We start from the raw sequence: 25,336 nt of genomic DNA on the forward strand, positions 1-25,336 counted from the left end.
TCAGTGCATCATTGTTTTTAATAATGCTGTATGTATGCGCATGTATGTTAGAGAACTCATCAACTAAGATGGTTGCATGTTTAAAGATTATTTAAGGTCGTGTTGCTTCAACTATCTATACGACAAAATCTCCAGACATTAAAGCGGTCAAATCTATTTTAATATTTACAAAATCACTGATCTTAGAAGGTTATCGTTTACTTACTCTGACAATGTGCATGACGATCTTCCAACGGGTATACCTTTGGCAAATGCGCTCTTTACGGAGAGAGGAATGCATACACCCATGATCCAGAGGAAAGCTGGAAAGACGAGGTCTCCAGCTACCATACCATTCCACGTGGCGTGTTCCATCCACCAGTAGCCGCCCGCGCCGTCATTCACGAAGATCATGAACACTATCGCCATTCTGATAATATCAAAAACACTTATGACGAGTTGGTATGTGAAATCACGTACTCTAGACGATTTCGATGACAAAAACGTGATCTTTAAAATAAATCACATGCTCGTAGGATGCATATAAAGCCTGTATTGATGGAATATATTAAAAATATTCGCGAAAACTAACATACATAGGTCGTGATGTGATGTTGAAAAAGTATTATTTATTTTTATATCGCGTAGATAAGAGGACATAATATTCTCCAGAATGTACCAGAGAGATGAATGTAAATGCTGTAATCCACTTTGAGATATAAAAACTTAAAACGTTTTATTTTTATTAAACTATTAATTGAATATTAAGTTTAGTAGTAAACATATTATATTGTTGCATAATTTAGGATTGTTCTCCATATAAATAAAGTATAATGAATAAGCTGCGGCCGAGTTCTCGTGTTACGTGTGGTTTGCGCTACGCGAATTCAAAACGAATATTATTTGCATAACATTGCCATAAATGCAATTACTTTCATCTTCGAGAACTTTTATCTGAGATATTAAAAGGTGCCTAAATAATTTTTTGCAAGTAAATTTTCACCTATAACTAAATAGTAAATATAATAAATAATACTAATGCTTTCTTCTCATCTGTTTTAAAGCCGATTTTTTTGCGTTTAGCACCTACGAGAAAATGTTTAGATGATCCGAATCTTACGGTGTCAGTGCCTATGGTTGAGTTTGCGAGAATTAGTTAATCAGTCTGGGTAAATGCTACTTTCAGTTGACCTGTCAACTATTCTTTTGTTTGGTGTGCGTCTCGTCGTGTGACGTGATTGAGTTTCGAAAAATATTTCTGGCCTATTAAAGTTAATATCTAAGTGACTTGACATTGTCCAAGCTTGCGCCGACCTTTGCTACAGGTAGGCTTTCAATCAAACACTTTAGATATTTATAAAGAAAACATATGTTCAGCTTTGGGTGTGGTAAAGTCAATGAGGATGATAAAATACTAAATTACACAATTAAAGCCTTAGTTAGGGTGCCTTCAAGAATTTCTGCTTACCCTCTGAAAGTATCCAGCGCTCTTAATCTTTGTTGTATCGCCAGCTCTTTATCTCCGTATCTAAGTTTACCGGTTTTCTGACTTTTGACATGATCAATTTCATTACGCCATAGAGCACCCATACTGTCAACAATGTGCCAGGAGGAGTAGCAGAGCTGATGACAAAGAAATGTTGATTACTTTTTTTGAAATTTATTTTTAGTATGGGTCACCGTTGTAACTATACTAAGATCTTAGAACATCTCCAGTGAGAAGGTGAGTGGCGGCATTTACGTTGTAGATGTCTATGGACTCCCGGTAACCACTTAATTAACACCAGGTGGGCTGCGAGCACGTCCATCCATAAATGCAATAAAAAACAAAATACTTTCAATGGTAAAAGGCATTAACAAATTATAAAATCACATATACCCGTGTTGCATTTTAATCTAATATACAGCTTAAACTATTTAGACTAAAATGTCACTGACCATTTTAATATTATGTAATTAATGGTTTGCCTTCGCAAAAGGAAAAAAAAATGTGTGTCAGGGAGAGTTAGCGAATAAAGTTTTTGCCCTATACGAATATGAAATGAAATATTCTAAAAAGTATTAATGAAAAACTTTGGGACACAAGTATGAGATTAACGAGGTCACAACAATCCACCAAAACCGTTTAAAGGCAGCCGACACAAAATTGCGTAACGAAAACATATCTGAAGAATTTTTAAAACTCTCTTTCGTCAATCATAAAATTTATATCAACTGTTACGTAGACACTTCAGATGCCGATAACCATATCTGAATTTATCCCTTTCAATATGTCGAGATAAAAATATGTATATCTTGGGATGTAGTTTGTTGCCAGTGCTTCTTCGACCTTACTTAGTTTAGTAAACAGTGGTGTAAAATGGATTTCATGCCGTGGTTCTTGTTACTGATGTTAAGTTCCGTTCAGGCTAATCTAGTGAGGGTGGATCCATTAGTTCTTATCAGTAACCAAGGACTAGTGAGGGGTCACAAAGCAGCAGACGGAGATTATTCCATATTTTTGGGTATTCCTTACGCCCAAGTGGACGTAAATAATCCTTTTAGTGTAAGTATTATTGTTATTGACCACTTTTGTTCATACAAAGGTCTTGGTGAAGATAATAAGCATTGTGAAACACTTATTGCCATAATATTCAGTGACAATTGAAGTGTCATTGACTTATTTGTTCACTAACAAAGAGACCACAAGAGCCGCTTAAGCTACTGATAAAACTATGAAGATTTGTTTATAATGTTGATAATTGAACAGGCTTATAGATAGTTACTCTCAATTTATACTTTTGATTTTTTTTTATTTTGAACGTTTTTCTTTTCAATTAAAAATGCTGACAAACTTATATCTCATTGTGTGCGGTTTGAAAATATTCTGTTTTATTAACATGACATTGTTTATTTAGTTAATTAGCGCTAGTAATAAGATCTGCTCCTTGAGCAGTATTTTAAAAAAAAAACTGCTTAGCCATCACCTAAATTGTGCCAAATGTTTGAGCCATTATCATAAGAGCTCTATTGCATTGGAATAAAACCTTTGAGGCGAATGATATTATGGCTCCTCAATAAAAGAGACGAGAGCTCCACAAGACGAGAGTACCAACTTGCAAGCTCTCAGACACTACTACAGTACTCGAAATAGCAAAGTTCAGTGATGAGGAATACCTGAAACCGTGCACTTATGACGCCTGATTAATAGCGAGACTATTCTTCATTGGATATACCTAGTCAGGTCATAAATTCTGTCACATGTTTAATGTAAAATAATTGAAACAAGTTTATTCATTATGTAACCATTCATATACCAAGATGAACTTAACAAAACATAGATTCTTATGACACTAAAGTTTATTCAAATGACCTCCGTGATTTTGAATTATCTGCGCGGCCAGTCGTCTATCGCAGCACGAACGAGGTCCATGTCAATATCGGCGGCTACCTTAATCAAGGATGTCTTGAGTGACTTCAAATTGGGATGAGGCTTTGAGCACGCCTTTTCCTCCAAGTGTTGCCATATCTTGTAATCTAACGGATTCAAATCTGGACTGGAGGAGGGCCAGTCTTCGTGCCGGATGAAGTCGATTTCACGCGCCGCCAGCCAGTCTTGTGTGCTCTTCGCTCTATGAGCTGGCGCCGAATCTTGTTGGAATACCCAGTGCCTGTCATGAACATGGTATGAGAAACAGGTTCCACAAGGTTCGTCAGGACTGTATTTTGATACACAACTGCATTCGTTTTTACACCTTTCTCACAAAAATGTACCTCTGTTAAGCCCCAATAAGAAACTCCCAAACATACCATGAGCGAGGATGGAAAATGACCTCGTTGGACACGCGGAATACGGTTGCTCGCTTCTTCACTACTGTGTGCGTACATCTTATCATTTTGTTTGTTGGTAGCTCTCTTCTACGGTAAAAAATTTTTCATCCGAAAAAGAATTTCCCGATATATTTCCCGCGTACCGCTTCAAAAAAGCGCGGCATCTCTTCAGTCTCAGGTCCATTAGACGAGCATTCAAACGATGTCCTGTTTTTCTTCGATATGCCCGAAGCCCTAGTCTTCATTTAACACCCTTTTCACCGTGGTTCTGCTTAACCCCATCTGAAGGGCCAACAGTTTCTGCTTACGTTTGGGATTTCTTTGAATTCGCGCCTTCACAGCTTTTATCACTGCTGGAGTCCTAGCAGACCGAGGGCGACCACTTCTTGACCTGTCATCTACACTAGAGTCTTCATTGTATCGTTCGATGGTACGATAAACGATCTTTTAGTTATATTCAAATTTTCAGTATGTTAAAAATTTGAATTGGCGCGTAACCGCAACGATGCAACGTAATAACTGCAACATGGTCTTCTTAAGCGTCCACTCCATATTTAAAAATGAGTAAAATTCTAAAAGTATACATTTTATTTTCATGAACAATTCGAAATTCGAATTCAATAACTTTTTTGTGGCCAGCATTCTAAAAGAAAAGAGTTTACTGTGTGACAATATTATGACCTGACTAGTTATATTGTATGTAACTGGCCGTACGAAAGATAATTACACTTTGTCAATAACCAACCAAATGTTTACGATCTGTTTAAAAAAATAACATTTGTACTATTTCAGACTGCTACAGACCCTATAGCTTTTCCAGAAATAATTCACGATGCCGTTGACGAAGTGAGGTGCCCTCAAACATCTTCGTCGGTCGGTGAACAAACACTAAATTGTCTACGTTTGAACATTTACGTACCAAGTGCAGCTAGTTCTAGGAACCCTATGCCTGTCTTAGTTTGGATTCATGGAGGAGATTTTGCGACAGGAAGCGCTTCGGATTACGGAGTCAAAAATATAGTTCGGCATGGAGTTTTAGTAGTTACAATGAATTATAGATTGGGACCATATGGATTTTTGTGTCTTGATGTTCCAACTGCGTCTGGAAATCAGGGACTTCGGGATCAGTACAAAGCTTTAAGCTGGATTCGAAACAACATTGCGTCTTTTGGAGGCAATCCGTATAATGTAACTATTGCAGGGCAAGATGCCGGAGCCACATCTGTGCTGCTACAGCTGTATTCTGACAACGAAAACTATTTCACAAGGTTATCATTGAAAGCGGTACACCACAAAGCGAAGGCATGTTCGTAAACGCAGATGTTGACGCAGCCATTAAATTAGCTGTTCATTTAGGATTGAATACAACTGAAACTGAAGAAGCTATACAATTCCTTATCAAAACATCACCTGACTTAGTAGTTGCTGCTGCTAAAGAATTAGAATTACAATTGAAGCCTTGTAGAGAGAGATCGTTAGCGGAATTAGCAATTTTGTTGAAAGTGATCCCTATTCTTTGACGAACAAGAAAAAAGTTAGAAACACTCCAATTATGATCGGGAATACAAATAAAGAGAAAAAGTCTTTGAGTGCAGATTACTTTTCAACAGACCCCTTTTATGAAAAGTTAAAGAGTAACTTTAACCTTGACGAAGCTCAAATAGAAAAGCAGCAAAGAACGTGAGGCATTTTACATTGGAGACAGCTCTTTATCACCGGAAGTTGCTTCTGAATTACAAGACTTTGAATCAGACTTTGTTTACAATCACCCGTCTCAAAGAACTATTACTCAACTGCTTGACGAAAACGCAGGAAAGATTTACGAGTATTTGTTCAGTATTCCGGGGAGTTAGAGGATGGGGCTGAGCATTCATCAGAGTTAAACTACTTATTCGAAACGGCTGGAGGTACAGAAAGGACGGAAGAGGAGCAATTAATAGTCGATCGAATAACGACTCTATGGACTAATTTCGTTAAATTCGGGTAATTGTATTCAATTTAAGTATTACTTAATTAAATACACAACATAAACACCATTATAAAGATGTGGTTTTTAAGTCATGTTAATCATAATTTAAAATACCAAAAAAAATGTACTTATAAATACACGCAAGATATTCTAAAGATATTCTCACTAGGCTTCTAGGCCTTGATCAATCTTATAGCTTTAATAAGTTCAAATCTGTTTTGGAAAAAATATTCATCGTCAGCACAAAAATCAAAAACTACTTTTACGGTTTAATCTCTAGATTTTTCTTGTCATTATTTCCGACGTTTGGAATACTTTACAGTTTTCGTGGTCACGGACGTCTAAGGTGTTTGTTACTCGTCGACATTTTAATAAGTATTATCGGCGCAATATCGAAATGTCCTTAATAATATAATGCCGATACTTTCAATTGTCTCTACGACTCGAGAAAATATTAAACAATATACCATCGACGCTTGAAAAGCAAACGTGACTAAGCGACAATGCGCGAACTTTACAGTAGACTAATTTAAAGTTGAAATTAATTTAAAATACACCTGAGAAATACCTGAAAAAAAAATCTATTTTAACGAATCTAGTTGTAGGATTGAAATGATTTTAATAGACATAGAAATATATATTTTTGCGCATCGAATATGGTTATTGCCTATCATTTATGTACAAAGCAGCTATTGTCGCTTAGTCACCTTTGCCTTTCAAGCGTCGATATGTACTACTAAAAACATCTAATGACGCCCTAATCCATTTTTAGGAATCCGACTCCGAAATCGACAGATCTGATTCCTACGATCTGGGAGCCTGCCACTGCCGATACCAGGCCGGTGTTGGTGCTTGGCAAGGATGTACGTTAGACAGCAGGATTGAACGCCAAAGGATGGCGTACTGGGACCTTTTCTTCACAACGTATGGACAATACAATTTTATAGCAAGAGAAACGTGCGTATTCAAAGACTATGATGACTAAAATGTGGAACGAATGAAAATGTTTTCGGTATGAAAAATAAGAAATGCATTTTAAATAAGTCATTTAATGTATATTTAGTTGCAGAATCATATTATTATTTTTTACACAATTTGGTCTTTTCATTTTCTTTATTTTCAGTGGGTCAATGACCTAATATAGTATGCCTAAGGACACAGATGTTTTAAAGTTTACGATTGCAAGGTAATCGTTTTATCTGATCACGAATTTTAAGCGTGTTGCTTCAGCGACGAAATATCTTCATGCGGCCTATTGAGTAGCAATTGAATACGGCTGTTTATCCAACAATACACGACGTATGTAATCTAGGTCGTTTATCGGATGTCTCGAGCGGATGGTGCTCATCTCGACAAATCGACTCAGACAATGGATTTGGCACAACATCCTCTTCACGCCCACAGAGATCGCATGCTTCGTAACAATTACTTACAATGCTCATCATATAATGGCATTCCTTTGTTATGCTAAAGGCATTTTATTTGTAAAACTTCACAAAAACTAGTCTATTTGGTGTAATGAAATATCCCTACATAAAAAATTAGATGTAAGTATGGACTTGCGTGATTAATCTTCTATATATATAAAAATGAATTGCTGTTCGTAGTCTCGCTAAAACTCGAGAACGGCTGGACCGATTTTGCTAATTTTGGTCTTGAATTATTTGTGGAAGTTCAGAGAAGGTTTAAAAGGTAGAAAATATGAAAATGCTCGGAATGAAATAAAATAACAATTTTGTTTTTCCTTTGATGTGTCCGCCGTCGGACGGATCCCTTTTGTTTGTTTTAACTTTATTTTATACAAAAGCTTAGGTCTCTTATTTATCGATTGAGGCACTACGAAGTCTGCCGGGTCAGCTAGTAAAATATAAAAATGTTTGTAGAATTCACGTGTTCTAGAAGTCAAATATGCATATTAAATCCTGTTATTTTTTGTGTGTGTTTTTACAGTAACTTTTCCGTTGCATCGAATTTTTCACAGCGGTACAAAACGATTATACTTCAACACAAATGTAGGTCTTTAATGGCCCCAAGTTACAATTTCTGCTGGCGCCTCAAAGGGTTAAGTGTCACCGTTCCACGAACAAACCGAGCATTGTGACTAAATAACAAAATTATCTGTCCTTTTATCAGACAATGTAACGCCACTGTTTCCGAAACGGAGACAAATGATAATACACTGGTTCTATATTATGACATATTATTATGTTACTTACTAATTACGCTTACGCATTTTTTTTAATGCACGATATTAACTATATCTAATATATAAAATTCTCGTGTCACAGTTTTCGTTGCCATACTCCTCCGAAACGGCTTGACCGATTTTTATGAAATTTTTTGTGCTTATCCGGTATCTATGAGAATCGGCCAACATCTATTTTTCATCTCCCTAAATGTTAGGGTAGTCCACCCCTAAATTTATTTATTTATTTTTAAGACAAAATTTTTAATTTCTATTTTTTTATGATACAACATACAAAATACATACAACCCTAAATTTTCACCTCTCTACGATCAACCCCTATTTTTATTTGTTAATTATAAATTTTAAATTTTTGGCAAGATTTTATTTTTATTTTGTCATGACTTAAAATAAAAAAAAATATATTACTCTCAATTTTCACTCTTATAGGATCAACCCCTATTTTTCCATCCCGATTTTATTTTTTTATTCTATGCACAGATCCGCATAAGGTTGCAAGATGCCAATCAAATATTAAAATTGTAGTACGATAAATTCTTATTCAGAGTTTATAATTCAAGTTCCTTTAATTTGTTTTTTTTTTTAAATTCAATTTGATCTCCTGCCCTCGCCGGTCGACTACTGATCAACTATCAATCGATCAGATATCCCCGTCAGATGTCACCACTCATCCAGCAAACATCACGTAGTAGGGATGAGGACGAAGCCGGTCTCCTGTCTTACTCACTATACATTTTTCAGTCACGTTTCTTTGGTTTTATTTGTGTATCAATCATGTTCAGTAGGTCTGAGAATCGGCTACTATCTATATTTCATATCCCTAAGTGATAAGGGTTGTCCACCCCAAACATATATTTTTGATTATTATTTTTGGTTATAATGAGGTATGAAGTATAGTCCCCGGCACGTAACTTGGCAAGAGTCGCTAGATGCGTAGAAGTCGTTTTTTAGGTCTCTTTGGTTGTCAAGCGGGACGCGGGAAAGATGTAGCACCGTTCCGAGCGCGCGATTGGTGAGTCAGTCGACCCTCCCCTCCCGCACCGCGTCCACGTTCCGTTCGCTCACGGTTACACATGCGCCTACTAAAGTTGTAGGAACCCTTTGTTATATTGAGTTTTCGTTACGAGTTGTTATTATTGTTTTAAATTTAGTTTTTGTTACGAGTGTTATTGGAACGAAGTTCCTTACGGCAGGCTTGGAGGGGATAGGGATTTTGCTGCGCGACCGAACTGAAAAAAATGTGATAGTAAAACCGTAAGAAAAATCCGTGGAAAAAATCAATGGAAAAAAGTGCGTGGAATAAAACCGTTAAATGAGACGTGCGCAGGCGCGACAGTCGCATACACAAGCGAGTAGTGTATAATACCTTTCTCATTCTCCCTCTTTTTTTTCGTTCTCTCATCCATTCTCTTTCTATTTTACGTAATTTATTATTTCCTAAAATACTGAATTTCCTAAATACTTTCCTATACTTAAATAAAAACTAATCAGCAAAATTTAAGAGAAAAATCAAGAAAACCAACATAAAATTGAGCACGATTTTTTTTTTGCAAATTGTGTCGATTCTACATTAGCCGAAGGAACTTCGTTCCTACCTGGTGTCCCACGACACCACATTTTCATTTTTGTTTTAAATTTGTTTGCAATGGTAGGACCAAATACCAATGACCATAATTATAATCGATTCAGTCACTGAGCGTTTTATTATTTACGCCAGTGACGACAGCGACTCTTCGTTATGTCGACGATGAGGAGCCAACTCCTTCCACCAGCTCAGGTGCTACCATAAATTGAATCCAAGGGGTAGCACTATTAGAAAATGATAGTGACGACGGCGACACATAATTTTTAATATTAAGTATATTTTTTTAAATAAACTTTTAAACTTTTAATTGTATTTTATTTATAACACCTAACACACTTCACGAATTCCTCTCTTTTCTTTAACTTTCTTCTAAACACACAGGCTTAAAAATAAATTATGGCAAATAAAAAATTTAATAAAATAAAATTAACATATATGAGTCGTCTATTATCAAAGGTGGCAATCTGTGCATTTGGACAAAAAAATGTTATTGATATGTCAATACAGATTGATTTGAATATAATCGTCTCCTTCAAAGAATACGGTTCAAAACCTGCATTAAATATAGGTTTACACTTAACCTGTTATTTATCTAAGATGTCGTTCAGAAGAGTTTTGTGACTGCCAATGGAATACAAAGTCAATAATTCGTTTTTCTGATTTACCAATAATTTTCCAAAAGTCACATTGCCGGCTTTGATAATAGTCGACTCATATGCAGGCAATAAAAGTGACCATTTTTTTGTTGCAATGTACACTATACGCGACATTACCCCCACTACACCAAAACCTTGCCAACTTACGTGCCGCTTACTATATTATGTGGTTGAATGAGGTTTTTGAGAATTTTATATATTAGACTAGAATTTCCCTAGAAATCTTATTTAAGGCAACACAACGTTTGCCGGGTCAGCTAGTTATATATAAAAATGAATTGCTGTTCGTTAGTCTCGCTAAAACTCGAGAACGGCTGAACCGATTTGGCTAATTTTGGTCTTGAATGATTTTTGGAAGTCCAGAGAAGGTTTAAAAGGTAGATAAATATGAAAATGCTCGGAATTAATTAAAAATAACAATTTTGTTTTCCCTTTGATGTGTCCTCCGTCGGATGGATTCCTTTTGTTTGTTTTTATTTTATTTTATACATAGCGACCCGCCCTCGCTTCGCTTCGGAAACATTAAAACACACAAGAAACAAAAAAAAAGAAAAAAAACCAAAAAACCAAAAAATAAAATAAAAAATAAATAAAAAAATAGCCTATGTTCATCAGGGACAATGTCGGCTTCTAATGGAAAAATAGTTTTTCAAATCGGTCCAGTAGTTTCGGAGCCTATTCGAAACAAACAAACAAACAAATCTTTCTTCTTTATAATATTATAATAATAATAATAATAAGTAATAAGTATAGATATAGATTATCGATTGAGGTACTACGAAGTCTGCCGGGTCAGCTAGTCTTTATATATATTTGTTCTGTGCGTGTGTTTGTCACTGAACTCCTCCTAAGCGGCTGTACCAAGTCAAAACCAGTGACCACAGTGTGTTTACTATAGCAGACATATCGAACAATTGCCGTGTAAGTAGGCCTTGATAAAAATATCCCTAATGTTAATCCGGACTATATTAATCTATCGTGTAATCATTCAAATTCAGTTTAGTCATTTTTGCTTGATTCAGTAATAAAAATCCGAACAAAAACAGTTTCACTGTAAAAAATTGCGCCAAGTCCACGTTTATAAAACTCATCTCAATAACATTTGCACTTTACAAAAAAAAGAAGACTTCAATAGCTTTCATTCTCTACAAAAATATGTGAAATACAAAAAAATACCAAGAAACCGTCATAAAGATGAAAAAATTAAAAAAAAAATGTTGAAAATTTAAAAATTAAAAAATTAAAATTTTATCGTACTTGGCGCGCGTCATTGAGTACCCCAAAATTTTCAGGATAAATGAACATCCTTTCAATGTTTAGAAATTTATAAGTAGGTCAACCTATGAAATGCATAAATGTAATTAATGAATTATTATTTCATAATAAGTTTTACAAAAGTTAAGTAAAATCGATATCTCATACGTATGTTATTTGAATTTTTTTCATTTCCCACTTATCTTTTATGATTTGAACTAAACACCCTCTCGTGTTCGCTTATACAAATACAAACTACTTACGAGTCGATACGTATGTATACGTTGGCTTCAAAACATTTAAAAAAATTCTCAAAGATGTTTTTCAAAGGGTAGAAAAGAATAATAAAGTTTCAGCTGAATCTAAAGGAGTCGAACGCAAAAGGGGTCGATTTGGCATATAATAGCCCATAGGTATATAGTGAGAGCTGTTGAAAATTACCGTAGTTCTGTCTCAATTTCTCATAAAACGCTAACAAGAGCGAAAAAGACAACCTGGGTAACTTTTTCAGCTTTCACTGTATATTAAAGCAAAATGGTTTTTTTCTCGGGTTGAAATTCTTCCGAAAATTTTTGGGGTACTCAATGACGCGCGCCAAGTACGATAAAATTTTAATTTTTTAATTTTTAAATTTTCAACATTTTTTTTTTAATTTTTTCATCTTTATGACGGTTTCTTGGTATTTTTTTGTATTTCACATATTTTTGTAGAGAATGAAAGCTATTGAAGTCTTCTTTTTTTTGTAAAGTGCAAATGTTATTGAGATGAGTTTTATAAACGTGGACTTGGCGCAATTTTTTACAGTGAAACTGTTTTTGTTCGGATTTCATATCTTTTTGTTAAGTATTATTTTTTGCTCATTTATTACTTAATAAAAATAAATTATAAATAGTCACTCAGCTTAAAAGCTAATGAAACGCTCAATTAATTAGTGTTTTAATGTTAGGTGCCCGACTGGCATGAGACTCTCGGGTTTTCAGTTCCGGTATCGACCGGGGACGCGTGTATTCCGCTTCAAAGTCTGGCGCGCACTAATTGGGGGTGCGAATAATGCAACAGATGCGCGGGCGCGGGTAGCGCGGGGTGGGTCGTCGCGGCACGGACCTGAGTCACATTCTCTTTGGCTGCTATTGCCCCGCGAAACGGAACGCTGCGTTACATACTCCCCCTCCAAGTCGGGAACGCGTCCCGAGTCCAACTTGGGACTGTTAGTCTGAAGACGCGGCCATCCTCTCTGCCTCTTTGGCATAATTGGATCCGTAGGTACTTGAATTTGACGGAGAGTGGGTTAAATCCGCGGTGTGATACTTGCCGATGACATTGTTTGACAAGTCTGCTATGAAGTACGTTGTAGGACTAACTATCTTTACTACGCGATACGGGCCATCCCGTCGTGGCATGAACTTACGTGTTACACCCCTAGACGCATAAGCAAGCCATAACGAAGGAAATACTCTTCCAGTAGGACTCGGGAGCAAGCCACGGCGGTGGCATCAACAAGTGCGTAGAGTTCTACCCATCTTGTAGCTACATCCTCTACCAGGAATACCCATCGCTCCCCCTGCTCTCCTTCTGGCAGTGGCCCGAACAAATCGATTGCGAGAACCTCTCCTCGCTGTTGAAGCACAGGAGTGAGCCTATACGGCGGTACCGATATAGGCGGATGATCACCGGTATCAATGTGGTGCTCGGCGTAAAGGGTTGGGGCTCCCCCCACCCTAAAGATGTCTCCATTCTGCTGCTCTAAATGTGATAGCTGCTGCCGTTCATCGGAGCCAAGCATAGAACCCTTATCATCACGCAGGAAGTCAGCAGTAGAAGCAAACATGCATGGCTTAGGGCACTCATATTCAATTGGATAGGTAACCCGTTTTCCCGAAAAATGCCAAGTGGATGAAGCAAAGTCAAGCACAATACCTGCCGCCACCAAAAAATCCATGCCAAGCAAAGTTTCATTATTTTGAGCATCTGGAAAAACAGTAAATTCAAGGGTTACTGACCTTTCGGGACTTATCCTTACTTCTAGAGTAGTGAGCAAAACTCGGCGGGTGCGCGCGGAACCGTCTGCAAGCCTCACCCGACGCCTGGTTTCCTCACACGGATGGTTATGCTTTAACAGCAATTCATAAAGCAACGCACCGGCAACGCTACTCTTAGCTCCCGTATCCAACAAAGCATTACCTCGTATACCTAAAATTTGAACACTTAAAATTGGTCTTAACCTAACCTGGTGCTCAGTAGAGTTACTCTGGGCAACACTTTTCACATTAGAATTAATCGTCGAAAAATGTCCGACGTTTTCCATGGTCACCCTATTTTCGTTCATCATGGTCACCCACCCTATCGCGGCCACTTGGTACCTCGGAATAACTATGTTTTGGTTCGGTACCACTCGAGTAACGCATCAGGGGCCTATTCCTAGAACTAATATTATTGTTTATATTATGATTAAGTCTAGAATAATTTTGAAGTCTAACCTTGTTATCAGTACCGAAAAAGCGCGGAGGAAGAATCGCCTTAAAATCGGTAGGATAATAATTATTTTCATTATCAACAAAACATTGTTTACGATTATTAATATAAATGGACGACTTTACGGTGTTTGAAGTGCAAGCTGTATGCAACGAGCTGTCGCGATGAATAGAGTTCACTGAACTTGACAGCTGTGTATTTACTTTACCAATAGGTAAATCGGATGTGACTGATCGGGCCCGTGCAGCGTCGACGGCGTAATAACTTGCGTTACACTTTGTACACTGAGACCGAGTAACACCTTTGGTACCACACCCGTAACACGAGGATACAGCTTGCGTATTTTCGTTGTCGAATTTCGTTTTTGACGCTAATTTTAAACACTCATCACGAATATGTCCGTACTTTTTGCAATAAACACAGAACAGTCTTTAAACAATCGACGTAGATGATACATTAACAGTGTTCGTGTAGCGAGGCGCGGGGACTCGAACGGTGCTCGGCGCAGCGCTGTCGTCGCGTGGCGGGCCGCCAGCGGCGCCCGAGTTGAATATTTTCCGCGGCGTCATCCGCGCGTATGTATGCTGCGAAGTCGAAGCACCGGCGGGAACTTCGCCTACGGTACTACCCGATGAACGTGGCGTCGCTCGCTGAGGATGATGAATAAATTCAGGCGGACTGGTCTCGTAGATGGAGTCCTCGATATGGCGCGTTTTCTTTAATAACGTGTCGTATGAAGTTATTTCGTCTCTTCTTAATCTTTTAAAGAACACGACGGTGTAGAAGGCCGTAAAGCATATCAATTTGAACTTTCTCACTAAGGTCACCAGGTGGGAGTCGAGCTAGTAGGGCTCGTGCTCTGGCAACGAAGATCTCCGTCTTCTCTCTTTGTCCTTGCGACATTTTGAAGAGCTCTAAGTAGACTCGATGGGGCGGTCTGCAATCACCGAAAGCGCTTCGTAACGATGATAAAGCGTCGTCCCAGGAAGTGATGCTAGCTTTAACGCCTTGCCACCACACGGCTGCATTTCCGGTTAGTAATATCGAGAGTCCTCGTAACGCGATGGCGTGTCCTACGTCAGCACAATCTTTGTATGATTCGACCGCGTCAAGGAAACCGTCGAGTGAGTCGCCGGGCGCTCCGCTGAACCACGCCGTGCATGACGTGAAGTTCCCAGAATGGTGAGCGGGCGTCGAGGAAGGCGGCAATGTCGGCTCCGACGTCGGTGTTGCTGATGATTCGAGTTGAGTTTTATGCTCAAAAACTCGGTCGAGTAGGCGTTCGAATGCTGCCATTTGACTTTCTTGTAATGACGCCATGTTGTTTGCGGTAAATGTTGGCGTCGGTCCCGCGGTTGAACCAATTTCTTCTTCAACGTCTTGAAAATCGGATTGACGCCGTGACTGACGACGAGTACGTGTCGTAATTACGTAGATTCACTCCGAAATACTAGTTAAAGGGCCCGCGCTTGGGCTGCCAGTTTAATGTTAGGTGCCCGACTGGCATGAGACTCTCGGGTTGTCAGTTCCGGTATCGACCGGGGACGTGTGTATTCCGCTTCAAAGTCTGGCGCGCACTAATTGGGGGTGCGAATGATGCAACAGATGCGCGGGCGCGGGTAGCGCGGGGTGGGTCGTCGCGGCACGGACCTGAGTCACATTCCCTTTGGCTGCTGTTGCCCCGCGAAACGGAACGCTGCGTTACAGTGTAATAATAATCAACATCAACTTTTACAAATTTAAACCGAATTAAATTTTGTTTCAAATGTGAAGGGTAGATGACGCTGTTCTTAATTATTTCAGAATTTAAAATTAAAATCTGAAAGCCTTGAAACATCAATCCGCATAAATGTAATTTAAAAACTACAGTAAGAGGCTTAAATAAAAAGCTGAACTTAACTCAGCCTTAATTAGAATTTTCTTCGGAATTCAATAGTAAAGTTCAAGTTATTTTGATGAAATCAAAACCGAAATATTCATAGCATCTTAAACAATCACCTACGAATAAATATTAGTTATTATATTATTTATTATTCGTAGACAATCACAACGGTTTTATAGTTTTGGGAAGGGATTTTTTGTAACGCCATCTCGTAAAGTATTTCGGTATTACATTACAAAACAAAATTGTTTCTCCAACAGTAACAACAGTACTTGCTTCGGCAGTACTTAAACTAAAATACTAACAGTAACAACATTAACGTTATTTAATGTATAAACCGTTCAATAAGGACTGCAAACTATCCCCTTGAAGCTACAGTTTATGTAGGAATAATGACTTTTTGGCGGGAACGCGAGGTGTGAAGTTGTGTGATTTGTTTTAATTTGTCTATTTAGTGTTTCTTCGGGTTTAAATGTGTAATAATAGTGGTTTATTAACTGTTTAATATCTGTGAAAGTGCACAAATGTGGGAAAATTAAACAAAGCCGCTGTACGTAACTTCTCGGTTTCCTCCAAAAAGTCCACTGAGATCTTAGTAAATGACCACCACCGTTTTACTGAGATTATATTTCATTCCATATCATCTCATCTCATTTCATTTCATCCCATTTGATTAATGTCTCAAATTAATCATCTTCATTTCATTTCACTCCATAATATCACATTTCATTTCACTCCATAATATCATTTTTCATAAAAATATGAATATAAATTAAAATAAGACATGACTTAAAGGTCTCAGTTACCAGGTCATAAAATCCATTACAAATAGGAATAATTCCAGCGCACCCTGGCGGCCGTAGATTACCATTCTCGAATATTTATAGTCTGTGGCATGTCACTTTTTACATCGAAAAAAGTCAGGATCGAAATTTTTGAGCGAGCCATAGTTTGTGGTGATAAAATTAATAATTTCAAGTAGATTAATTGTTGTAATTGATATAACTAGTTAATATCAGTAAAATAAAGTTGTGAGTGATTGATATAATATACAATTTAGGAATCAGAAGTACCGTAGAATTAAATAAAATTTCGCAACCTCAAAAAACTGTTCTGCTCACAGTAAACACAGTCGGTAGTCTGACGCTCCGTTTACAACGGGATTTTTGAACGGAACTTGGCGCCAGATTCTACCGAATCTGTGGATCCCCCATATAAACTTTCAGATTTACAATATTAATAGGTATTATCTAGGTGTTGAGCCCTAGTATAGTTGCTTCACTCAACAAGTCCACCGGGCGTCACGCCACGTCTATAACAAGTAGCTCAATGAAGGCACTAAACTTTTCTCGTAGAGCAACCAAATTCAAGTCGTCGTGGCCTAAAGGATAAGACGTCCGGTGCATTCGTATCTAACGATGCACCGGTGTTCGAATCTCTCAGGCGGGTACCAATTTTTCTAATGAAATACGTACTTAACAAATGTTCATGATTGACTTCCGCGGTGAAGGAATAACATCGTGTAACAAAAATCAAACCCCTAAATTATGATTTGCGTAATTACTGGTGGTAGGACAGGACCTCTTGTGAGTACGCACGAGACCTTAGAACTCATATCTCGAGGTGGGTGGCGGCATTTACGTTGTAGATGTCTATGGGCTCCAGTTACCACTTAACACCAGGTGGGTTGTGAGCTAGTCCACCTATACAAGCAATAAAAACAAAATTCAAAGCGGTCGACTGAAAACGATTTTTCAATAGCACCCAGTAACCGTTCAAACGTGGTAATGGTTACTAAGTTTCTACGTGAAGATTACGTAAAGCGTGAAATTTCTATTAGAACCTCTACAAATCTGTTGTTTGTGGTTTGTTTAGAGAGCGACACTTTTCCAACAACGTCTTTCCACATAAGGTTTGTTTGGGAAATTGACATTCTTTAAACGTCTTTGTTTGTGTTAGCAAAACCTTTGTATTCCGTAATTATGTTCCGAAGAGGTGAGGGCACATATTCTCCTTTTTTTATTTTTATTGCTTATATGTGTGGACGAGCTCACAGCCCACCTGGTGCTAAGTGGTTACTGGAGCCCATAGACATCTACAACGCAAATGCGCCACACACATTGAGATATAAGTTCTAAGGTCTCAGTATAGTTACAACGGCTGCCCCACCCTTCAAACCGAAACGCATTACTGCTTCACGGCAGAAATAGGCGGGGCGGTGGTACCTACCCGTGCGGACTCACAAGAGGTCCTACCACCAGTTGGAATGGATACCATCCTATCATGAAGGACTCGAAATTTCACTGTAATCTTATGAGATAATCATCGCTCAGACACCAGAAATACTAGGGGCACGGGCAAGGTGTGACCAATTTCAATTCCAAATAGCACTTTCGGGAAACACCGAAAACATATGTCAAAAACTACCTCCATTGAAGTTGACAGAAAATCGTTCATTGCGTTTAATTCCCTCAAATAAAATTCATAAATTCACTGTTCTATATAACTTAGCATAATCATAAGCGATACGAGTGATTCAGTTTTTACTTACAGAAAACAATTCAATATGTAACTATTCCTACATTCAATACCTACATTCTAACTAATTCATTATTTATTAAACAACTAGCTGACCCAGCAGACTTCGTAGTGCCTCAATCGATAAATAAAAAAAATTAATTCCAAGCATTTTCATATTTATCTACCTCTTAAACCTTCTCTGGACTTCCACAAAAAATTTAAGACCAAAATTAGCCAAATCGGTCCAACCATTTTCGAGTTTTAGCGAGACTAACGAACAGCAATTCATTTTTATATATATAGATAAAATATTTAACCATAGATTTTCTTCACATAAAAACGTAAACAATTTCGCTATTACAAAAGTAGACGCTGAATAAACATTAAAAAAAATAACAACTAAAACGTTAAGATGAATTAGGTACGTAAATTTTCAAACCACAGCGTGATACATTCGAATGTTTATCACAGTAATATATTTTAGGGAAAATTAACTAGAAAAAGTATTTAATACATCCCGAATGCAGATCCTTCCTTGTATTTGGAATCAGTGAAAAATTTACATTGCAATTCTTTGTGTTTTTTTTTATTTTTATTGCTTATATGGGTGTACGAGCTCACAGCCCACCTGATGTTAAGTGGTTACTGGAGCCCATAGACATCTACAACGTAAATGCGCCACCCACCTTGAGATATAAGTTCTAAGGTCTCAGTATAGTTACTTACATACTGTACAGTAATAGTAAATTACATCCCCTCAATCTATACACTACCATAAATAAACCCTTAAAAATTTTGATTATATCGAATAATAAATTTGATATATTACATTGTCTATAAAGACAAGATGTGAAATTCACTTTCATAGAAATGATTACTTTTAAAAATATTTCCGTAAGTTAACGATCGCGGTTGAAAATTCAAGCAAATTTAAAAAGAAACTTCGCGTGATTTCGTAACTTAAACAAATAAATAATACCGATGAGAAACCAATCGAATAAATAATACTTGGAGTTTGTCACTTTCACCGGCCCTCGCGAAGCCACTGACTACTATTAGTTACGCTACATTTTCACAATTTCCACTGCTGACGATTCGTCTTATCAATGAAACTGCTTGACGATTTCAAATGAATCGTTTTTAAGACAATTATTTGTTTCTTTCTTACTAACAAATTAAATCATAAACTTATCGTCATAGCTATTATATATAATAATATCATAACTTTAATCCACCGCAGAGTTTACTGGTGGCCCTTTCCAGTTTCACAAGGACAGGTGGGCGAGTAAGAGATCATGAGTCACAACATATCGTGGGTTAAAGTTTCAGAGGATTTTTAGCAATATTTTGTTTTGCTTCGATTGGAAGCCAGGATCGCACCAAAGATTCGTCAAGTTGAGGTCTCAATAAACTCATATTGCATAACGAGTGTATGCTAAAATTAAACAAACTCAAAGTAACGAATTTATTTGGCGCTCGATTCTAAACAGCGTGTATTAGATAATAGGCATACAATTATTTTAAAACTATTCAACATATTATCTCGGTTGCACTAAATTACGATAAAATATTCTTTTAGTTTTATAACTTCATGTAATATTCAAACATTATCATGATTGGAAAGTTTTTATTTATTTTTTATGATTGTTTAGGTTTATGGGCGAGCTCACGGTCCAGCAGCTGGTTTTAAATGGTTACCGGAGCCCATAGACATCTACAACGCAAATGCTGCAACCAATCTTGAGACATGAGTTCTAAGTCTCACTTCTATAGTACAACGGCTGCCCTACGCTTCGAACCGAAGCGCATTACTGCTTCACGGCAGAAATAAGTGATGGTGGATGGTGATACTTACCCTTGTGGATTGCGGGTTTAATTTTTATTACATAATGGAACGATTACTTACACCGTGGAATTCAATCGTGAACATTTATTGAGTACGTATTTCACTAGAAAAAACGGTACATACGAATGCACCGAGCATCTTATTGTTTAGGCCACGACGACTTCAAATTTGGAGAAGAGACACGATTTTACAACTATAAAAGCGTAATTTTCGCCAAGTACAATAAATACATAAGACCTAACTATCGATAACGCATATGTCTGTACCCGCAAAATTACTATTTCCTTCTGATAATTGTTTTTTTTTGTAATTTCAATATGTTATACAATATACGTACCTTATAGATTCAACTATAGAATAGGGACATACACTGGATTTTGCATACGGATATTATTCATTTAGCACTTAGCAGTCCAACCCGGTCCGCTTTGTTGATCGATCTCTGATCCGATTGCAACTTGATCGCTTAGAAAATTTCCTGGAAATGTCATTGAAATCGGTCCAGCCATTTCGAGTGTAGTGTCTTAAATATTAAGTGTATTATCTGTGGTGTAGCATAGGGAAATTACATACATCGACTTATTTCTAATGTTGGATAGATAAGATCTGTTTTTTTTTTTTGGCAAAAGATTCTTGATCATTTTAGGCTCCCGTTGGAACGCTAAATACGGTTGTTTGCGTATCTATCTGCACTTGTTAGGTTACGCTGACATAGCTTCTCAAGGCTATCATCAGCTTAGGTAGGTTCAAAATAAAATAAAACTATTTGCACCATGATATTCCGTTGTGTTAATTCAATGTCATGCTTCAATGAATGTGCTCGCGGATGCTGCACTAAAAAGAAAATTTGAACACTACGACGCAATATTTATGAAACAAACACGTTTACTTAAATAGTGACCGAAAGTCAAGTTGTTTTTTGTATTACAATCCAATTTAAGCCCAGTATTATTAAAATTATGTAATTTCGTCTCATTGCTCGAGATGTGACCTCAATCTTACGCTCAATTTTGAAACGTAAAAAATTTTTATTTGTTCCAAATGAAACATTTTATTTATTGTTTATTTATTGCTTAGATGTGTGGACGAGCTCACAGCCCACCTGGTGCTAAGTGGTTACTGGAGCCCATAGACATCTACAACGTAAATGCGCCACCCACCTTGAGATATAAGTTCTGAGGTCTCAAGTATAGTTACAACGGCTGCCCCACCCTTCAAACCGAAACGCATTACTGCTTCACGGCAGAAATAGGCGGGGCGATGGTACCTACCCGTGCGGACTCACAAGAGGTCCTACCACGAGTAAATAATATAAAATATCTTTACAAATTAAATGTTATTCATTTGTACGTCGCAAGAAGCCTTACTCGGAATCTAATATCCTTTCAGAAAACGATAATATCATTGATAAAGAAAGTGAGATCAGATAAACGAGTAAGTTGAGATAGCGAATATACAACAAGGGCATTCAGATTACTAATAGTGTGTCAAGGGTCCCGTGTGCGTGGCATCAAGAACATAATAGAAAAACCAATTCGATTTGTGTATCTTAAAGAGGAAAATATTCAAATCACATTGATATTACGTATCACGAATGGTCATAAATTATAATATGCAGAACGTATAATTCTAAACTGGATGTAGAATTAATTACAAGGTTTGTAAACATATGAGTAATGTTCTAAGTTATTGAATTATTTCTGTGATTTCTAGTCATCTTTCATACAATTATAATGCGAACAAATCTGTCATTACAATGAACGTAATGACTTGTTGGCGGCGAAAATAAATGTGATGGAGGTGTCTATCCGAGCAGGCTTACAATATCTTTAACATTAAATAATTTTTTTATTGCTTAGATGTGTGGACGAGCTCACAGCCAACCTGGTGTTAAGTGATTACTGGAGCCTGTAGACATCTACGACGTAAATGCGCTACCCACCTTGAGATATAAGTTCTAAGGTCTCGAGTATATAACTCTTGTAAAATTTTCGATTTCTTCTTTCTTTCATCTGACTAAATATATAAAATAATTCTTCCATGTGTTCATTTAGTCATATGAACAAGTGTTAAGTTCGTATAAAACATAATAAAACTAGAATAATTTACATTTATAACGTGCACATCTCTATTTGCTCTACTCGTGGGTCTTGGAGGGGCATGCATGCGGGCGGAGCGGCAAAGACGTCGCCGTCGCGCCGGGCAACCACGAAGTTTTAAAAAAGCTGTCAGTCGATATAGCACCAATGAAATATATCTTACATCGTTATACTTTATAAATTATACACCTTAAACTGGGATAGTTTTAATAATTCGTTATACATTAAAATTTACAAGACTTACGCAAGTAAATGTCGACCGGTTCTCTGTCGGTTCGGATGTCGCATCCGTCGCCGGTGGCGTTCAGTCTGTACACTCCGAATTCTCCGACCTCTGGACGCAGCTGGCACAGAAGTCCCCTGGGCAGACATCAAAACAATTGACTCCTTATTCTGAACTACATGCGCTTCTAGACATTCTAGACTATTCCTTTTTTTTTCCTACCTAAGCTGATAGATAGCCTTGAGAGGCTATTTCAGCGTAACCTTAACTAGTAGGTGACGTAACCTTAACTAGTAGAATACGAACCCTAGCAAGAGCAGTGCTTCGCAGAATCTACCACCGGATCGGAAACGCGACCCACTGAGAAGATCTGGCGAGAAACTCTGTGAGCTGTGTCTGTGGATTAATTTACTCGTCGAGCCCTTCGTCGGAAGCGACGGGTTCGACGAGAACGATGACTGGAGAATATTCCCTCGCGTCTAGACTATTCCCGTCCTTAAATTTGTAATTCGGAAAGAATAAAACCCGTATTTATAATTGCCTGCGTTATCTCTGTTCCATAATTTACCAATCGATTTGTAGATTCGTTTGGTAGCCAAAACGGCGAACCAGACAAAATACAATGTTGTATTTATCTAATGGTTAAATCATTCGACCTTGCTCGGGTCATGTCATTTATCAAGATAAAGTGTATCCTGTGCCAAACCAGATCAAATTAATTCAGTAATTTTTTTCTTTAGTAATTGCATTGACTATCAGACATGTGTATAAACACTCATTTTAACTATTGTAGGAGAAGAAATTGAATGAAATTAGATTATGAAAACACAATTAGAACTGATACTCTGCGTTTAGAGGTATCCTTTTTTACTCAGGTGACCGGGTAACACACAGTCGGCGTCGCCTTTGACACATAATTTCAGGTCCTCCCGATTCACTCTCAATGCTCAATGCATTTAGGAATGCCTATTCCAGGCACCGTTCTCATCGAAGCCGTCGAATGCGATGAAGATTGCGACGTGCAACCTAACTCATAGGTTGAAATTCTCGTCGGATCTTTTCAGTCGCGATTTATTCAGCGAAGCACTGCTCTTGCTTGGGCAGACGTTTACAAAGCCTCTTCGGATAACGAAGAAGCCGGAATAAGACCACGAGGCCGACAATTATTTCGAAGTCGTCGTGGCCTAACTGATAAGACGTCCGATGCATTCGTGTTGAGCGATGCACCGAAGTTCGAATCTCAGGCGGGTACCAATTTTTCTAATGAAATACGTACTCAACAAATGTTCACGATTGACGGTGAAGCAATAACATCGTGTAATAAAAATGAAACCCGCAAAATTATAATTTGTGAGTCTGCACGGGTGGGTACCACCGCCCTGCCTATGTCCGCCGTGAAGCAGTAATGCGTTTCGGTTTGAATGGTGGTTAGACCTTAGAACTTATATCTCAAGGTGGGTGGTGCATTTACTTTGTGGGTGTCTATGGACTCCAGTAACCACTTAACACCAGGTGGGCTGTGAGTTCGTCCATCCATCTAAGCACTATAAAAAAAATATTGCAAGGAAAAAGAAACCGTTCTCATAATTATGTATATGAGCTTCTGGTGCCTTTCCTCTCTATGTCAATTAAGCAACAGTAATCATTATATGTAATCAACTTACGTGGTATTCCCAGCAGTTACATACGAGTCAGTGAGATCTGTGTACACTCTCCACGTGGATCTACGTGTTGTGCTCACCACCCAGGACTCCTCAGTACCAGCCGACAACTTCTTTTGGAGTTCAAATGGACACTGAAAATAAGGATTTTTTTAAACCTAATGTTGCAGATGATGTGACAAAAAAACCAGCAGCGTAACGACAAGTTCTTTTATTTGTGCGAGAAAGCAGAAAGCAGGTAGAAATTGCTGGCACGGCTTGTTTTATTAACACTAGGCCCCCTTCGTGGGCTTTGGCTAATGGCAGTGACGGAAGGGGGCGTGTTAACATGGGTTGGTGGTATAACTGGCGGTAGGGCATGGCAGCTGACGCCACGTCCGTTATACTAAATAACATTAGATTTGTTTTTTTTTAAATACCGCCTTTTTTGTTGTAATAACAATCACTACACAATTTAAATTATGACATCAGTGAGAATCAGCAAAGCATTGCTCTTGGTAGGGCTGGCGTTAGCAAATCCTCTTAGGTCAAGCCCGTGAGCTTACCTACCCGTCAGGGCGTAGCTGAAATAGCCTCTTAGTCTACCAGCGAATATATAGGAAAAAAAGTGAGAATCACTAATATTGCGTTTCGTTTTTGAGAGCGATTCCGATACAGCTGTGTAGCGTCTGTAATTGCTTCGAGCTGAGCACGTTATAACATGTTCTAGTTTGTTATGAGAGCAGCCTTTATGACTTCAACCCTGCTTTTGAATTAGGTCTTAAACTAAGTAGGAACATTTAGGGTACAAGAAGTGGATAATGTCTTCTGGCATAGCTGACGTCCTGCTATAAGTAAATATTTTACTTGTACACTTGCCTAACTTTCTGATTTCATTGCACTTATTGTGGTCGCAAGGACTTAGTTTGATCATTTTACTAAGGATAAAGGAATCGAGACGTATATTTTAACATGATTCTCGAGTTAAAAAAATTCTGATTGTCACACTTCGTATGACAATTTTTAATGGACAATGGACTTTGTGATTAAAAGAATACACAATATTTTTCATCAACTTTACCAACATGAATATTAAATATGTAACAATATTATACAACTAAAAATAACGCTGCATTTATTACGTCTTCTAACGCGAAATGTAACGCAAATAATGACTTCCGAATTCTTTATCTAA

At 37.7% G+C, this 25,336-nt stretch overlaps 2 protein-coding genes and 1 pseudogene across 3 annotated transcripts in view; 1 reads left to right on the top strand and 2 right to left on the bottom strand.

Moving 5' to 3' along the window:
- Window positions 1-25,336, bottom strand: part of Hgsnat (Heparan-alpha-glucosaminide N-acetyltransferase) — a 42,269-nt gene that overhangs the window by 14,022 nt on the left and 2,911 nt on the right. The window contains 7 exon segments of the mRNA XM_089732232.1: window positions 206-234; window positions 237-409; window positions 1,448-1,520; window positions 1,523-1,588; window positions 1,591-1,602; window positions 22,523-22,638; window positions 24,166-24,296. Coding sequence (XP_089588358.1) covers window positions 206-234; window positions 237-409; window positions 1,448-1,520; window positions 1,523-1,588; window positions 1,591-1,602; window positions 22,523-22,638; window positions 24,166-24,296 — 600 coding nt within the window.
- LOC114241769 (juvenile hormone esterase) lies at window positions 1,971-6,852 on the top strand. The gene is given in 8 exon segments (XM_089732234.1): window positions 1,971-2,524; window positions 4,582-5,038; window positions 5,041-5,262; window positions 5,265-5,457; window positions 5,459-5,622; window positions 5,625-5,772; window positions 6,531-6,625; window positions 6,628-6,852. Coding segments are annotated over 8 exon segments (1,581 nt in total). The 5' UTR covers window positions 1,971-2,338; the 3' UTR covers window positions 6,744-6,852.
- On the bottom strand, window positions 13,205-16,868 carry LOC149501654 (activity-regulated cytoskeleton associated protein 2-like; annotated as a pseudogene). Its single transcript, XR_016324052.1, has 2 exons — window positions 13,937-16,868; window positions 13,205-13,649 (listed from the first exon to the last, which is right to left on the bottom strand). The product of XR_016324052.1 is annotated as an activity-regulated cytoskeleton associated protein 2-like (transcript).

The sequence above is a fragment of the Bombyx mandarina genome, chromosome 13 (assembly GCF_030267445.1).
Source record: "Bombyx mandarina strain Sakado chromosome 13, ASM3026744v2".
Taxonomy (NCBI): Eukaryota; Metazoa; Arthropoda; class Insecta; order Lepidoptera; family Bombycidae; genus Bombyx; species Bombyx mandarina.